The sequence below is a fragment of the Alosa sapidissima genome, chromosome 22 (assembly GCF_018492685.1).
Source record: "Alosa sapidissima isolate fAloSap1 chromosome 22, fAloSap1.pri, whole genome shotgun sequence".
In the NCBI taxonomy this organism is placed as follows: domain Eukaryota; kingdom Metazoa; phylum Chordata; class Actinopteri; order Clupeiformes; family Clupeidae; genus Alosa; species Alosa sapidissima.
Genome location: NC_055978.1, coordinates 17,621,962 through 17,625,938, shown reverse-complemented (window position 1 = coordinate 17,625,938; position 3,977 = coordinate 17,621,962). Strand labels below are relative to the sequence as shown.

At 40.5% G+C, this 3,977-nt stretch overlaps 1 protein-coding gene across 1 annotated transcript in view; it reads left to right on the top strand.

Moving 5' to 3' along the window:
• LOC121697544 (ly6/PLAUR domain-containing protein 1-like) overlaps positions 1 to 3,977 on the top strand; it is a 33,934-nt gene continuing 29,957 nt past the window's right edge. Inside the window, exon 1 of the mRNA XM_042079099.1 lies at positions 1 to 589. Within this exon, the coding sequence (XP_041935033.1) occupies positions 541 to 589 (49 nt within the window). The 5' untranslated portion in view covers positions 1 to 540. The remainder of the gene's footprint in view (positions 590 to 3,977) is intronic.

Here is a 3,977-nt window from a genome sequence, read left to right as displayed (position 1 = left end):
ATGCAAAAATGTCAATCCATACAGCGCTTAATGTACAGTCAGACAAGCTCAGTACATTGGGGATTACGCACAAATCGCTTGGCACGCAGAGTGGGACAAGCTAAATTAGGAAAAGCAACTGAATCAGCCTCCTTGCATCAGGACAGTTCACCTGACTTTAACAAGTGGGCCACGCCGCTAACTTTAGGCTGTTTGATGCAGGTTACTTTTTTTAATTCGGGTGCAGGTAGTAATGGTACTACCACTGTCTCTTAGGCGTGGTGTTTGATTTGATTGTAATTGCATGCAAGTTCATGTCAGGAATGATAATTACTTGGTGTTTAGATTCTTGGCCGCGCTTGCGTCACGTGGTGCGTTTTATGATTTTTTCGCTTTCTGTCATATCCACTGGAGTTCCCTCGCGCCTGTGGCTCCGCTACCAACGCATCCGCGCGCTCACTCGGTATGGACTCACACACGCTGCTGGCCGTGCGGAAGTTACCGGGATTTGTGCGGCTGTAATATAAGTTCATCTGTTCGGATGTTTTTATCAGGGAGAGAATGCGGCTTCTGATTTATGCAACTTTCATTGGAATTGTCCTCAAAACAGGTAATTGCAGTTTAAATATGAAACGCTGACTTGCCGATTTCTGTGACTCCCAGTGAAATAGTTCGTATAGTTACTGTATTCCATGTTCTTGTAAGACAGCCTGTCATCATATAGTTAGCATGATGTGAGCATGCATGGTCTTATGACTGTTGCGGTATGACAGATGGTCAGGCATTACGCCTCTTGTCTCTGAGCAAATTAACCTACATGATCGTTTTAGTAATGTGTACCATAGTGGACAGACATAGAGGGAATTGTCCGCGGCGTCATGTCCAGCCTCACTGGATTATGACACATGAACGTGCCCATGGTATACTTTTTGACAGTAGCCTATGTACCCAGCGCGGCAAATGAGATGGACTCGTCTGGATTTGTTCACTTAATTTATCTGTTTACCCGACGTGCATGTGATTAATGTTAGACAGAGGTTTTTACCACGTAGAATGAAAATTAATCCCTGACAAGCGGACGTCCATTTTTAACACACCAAAATGCGTTTGCAGACACATATTTCATGCCTTCCTTGCTTTCCAATCAGAACTTTATCTCGAACGCTGCTGTGTTATTCTGAGCTTAGAGAGGTAGCGTGTGTCTGGTTGTAAATTCAGAACCAACAGAGGGGAACGTGAGAGCGCTGTTGCTATTGTCATGCCAAAGCCGTTTTCAGACGAGTGCGTTATCATTCCGACATTAAGTGCGCCGATTTTCCAACAGCGTCATAAAATATGAACAGTTATCCACCTCTCACAGAAAGATATCCGCTGAAAGAAGATAGACATTTCTAGTTATTTTCCCCTCCGATGGTTATCACAACAAACTTTAAAAACACTCAGGGGCAGCTTTGATGGCAGCTGGTTCCAGAAGGTGTGTTTGATTTGAACATGATTTGGATACAAATAAGTACTATTACTAATAAGGACTAATGAGGTTTAATCAGTAAGGATGAGTTTGATCGTCGCAAGAGAGAAATGAGAGATGAGGTCAATTGAGGGGAGAAAAACAGGAAGATGGGAAATGTTGACACTGGCCATGCTTAACATGCATTTTTGATCAAGACAAAAACATCCCTGAGCATCAGGAAGTTGTCATGGTCAAATTTGTTAAACCTGTCAATGTTTCATAATGTTGCTTTGCTGTCACTACTGCATGCCATGTACTGTATGTCTGGCTCAGTTATTTTAACATGGTGGCAATCGGTCTTTAATTATAGAAAGCGCTTTATGATGATCCAACAGTATGCTATCAAACCTGAGTGTATTTGTTAACCATGCAGGTCACTGTGCAACTGTGCCCACATAAAGGCATGTCCACCACTTCAGCTGTGAAAAGCCCACTCAAAGCTGACAGAAAACAAAGAGTGCTCAAAGTGTAGTAAACCCCTGGCAGACTTGCAATATTACTCTCTCAAATGCCACCCAGATAGTATGATATGAATTTGATGAATCTGAAACACTTCAAAGCGGAGCATTTGTTATTTCATCCTCCGAAGAGCCCCAGGGCTCTGGAAACCTACAGGTTGGCTCGGCATTGACTGGCATGTTAAATATTTCACATTTTAATTAATCAGGCTAGATAATTAATTCCAGCTCATTCCAGTGTGTGTGTGTGTGTGTGTGTGTGTGTGTGACAGAGAAAGACTGCGTGTGTCTGTCTGTGTAAAGTGTGTTCGTTATGACTGAGGCGGGTGGCGAGGAAACAGATAATGGTCGTTTGGAAATGGTTGGTTGCTTTAAAGTAATTAGGCTTTGATTTTGTTTGGGAGCCCTCCTTAAACGGACATGATTGAATTAGGCCTTAATGGCTCCGTTAGCCCGCCACATAACAGATAGCCAGTGCTCTGCTGTAATAATTGCCAGGCAAATATCAGTCTCAGGGACTATACAGATGCCAAGGTAGCTGACATGCACAGGGCTGAAAGATAGAGAGGTTTTCTGGATTCGCTATTTGCCCTATTATGCCTTTTTACATGATTAGACTGCATTATGCTTTTCATTGAGCTCATGTACCTCCTGTCCATAGAGCTTACCCTAGAATGGATCTGAATGGATTCAAAGAAGTGTCACAAAAAGGGCATAGATCATTTAACTTTATTCCTTTATGGATCTATATACCTTGGTCATTGTGTATACATGTTGAGAGGTATGAAACCTGCACATGACCTTATTGGTTGGGTCGTATTGGCTGTTTGAGAAAGCCCTCTGATGGTATTCATAATGTATACGCTACATACTCCTGTAAGTATGCAGTGAATTACTTGTCTGACAATAGGGGTGATTCCTCATGGTTGTTCTATGTAAGGCTTTCATGTTGAGTAAGCCTTATAAGTTGTCCATAACCACCAACAGCTTTTTATTTTCCTCTAGATGGTATCTCGTGACCTTGGACTCTGTTTGCTCTGAGTTAAACACCATAGATCACCATTACTTTCTGTGTAGACGTCTACAGAGCCCTCTTTTGTCACATATTTTCCTTATTTTCTTTCAGATGGTGTAAGATAAACTGAGCATAAGGAAAATGAGCGATGTTTACACTTACCGGGACTATCGGTGTGACACTGAAGTCGTGTGCAACAAACATAATACAACAAACAACAGCTTAATGCAACAAACCATTAGTAATAGAGCACTGCAAAAAGAAAAGTTTGTGCGCCTGTCACTGTTAAAACAAATGTGTTGTCCCTATCTAGACAGAGATTTGTTAAAAAAAAACAACAACACAAGTTGTGTTGTTTTTGTGTTTTTTCCCCCAACACATTTTGTGTAACAAATTAAAAAAAAAGAAGTGACACAATCTTGTGTTGTCCCTATCTGGACACAGAGATGTGTTATTTCAGCACAAGTTGTGTTGTTTTCAACACATTCGTTTTAAGAGTATACTAGAATGCCTATCACATCAATTCTTAAAAGATATTTAGAAAACATGACTGTTCTAGAAAACTCTAGAATGTGTGATTGCAAACAGTTTGATGGAACAACAAGCTGCTGAGACTGATAGCAGATCTGTGGTCTATACTGAGTAGTGTAGATCAGCAGTAACGCATAGCAACGCAGCTCAGTGCTAATGCAGTAATAAGCTTTTATGATTACCAGAAAGGATCTGGATAAAAGTAAACAAAATCATGAAATATTCATATATTTGCCACATGTTTCGTAGCTTATCTGCTTCACATTAAATGTTTTTCATAGTCTGGATCTACAGTATATTTAAACGGTAAAATAAATGATCAAAAGCTACAATTTTAATGACGAAACCAAATTCAGCTTAATTATTACTATAACTCAAGCTATAATTTACACAAGAAGTGATTGCCTTCAATACTGTTTTCTTCCTTTTATATGTCTTTTTCTGTCATAAAAGAGCTTAAGGTATGGACAGCAGTGCACCCTGA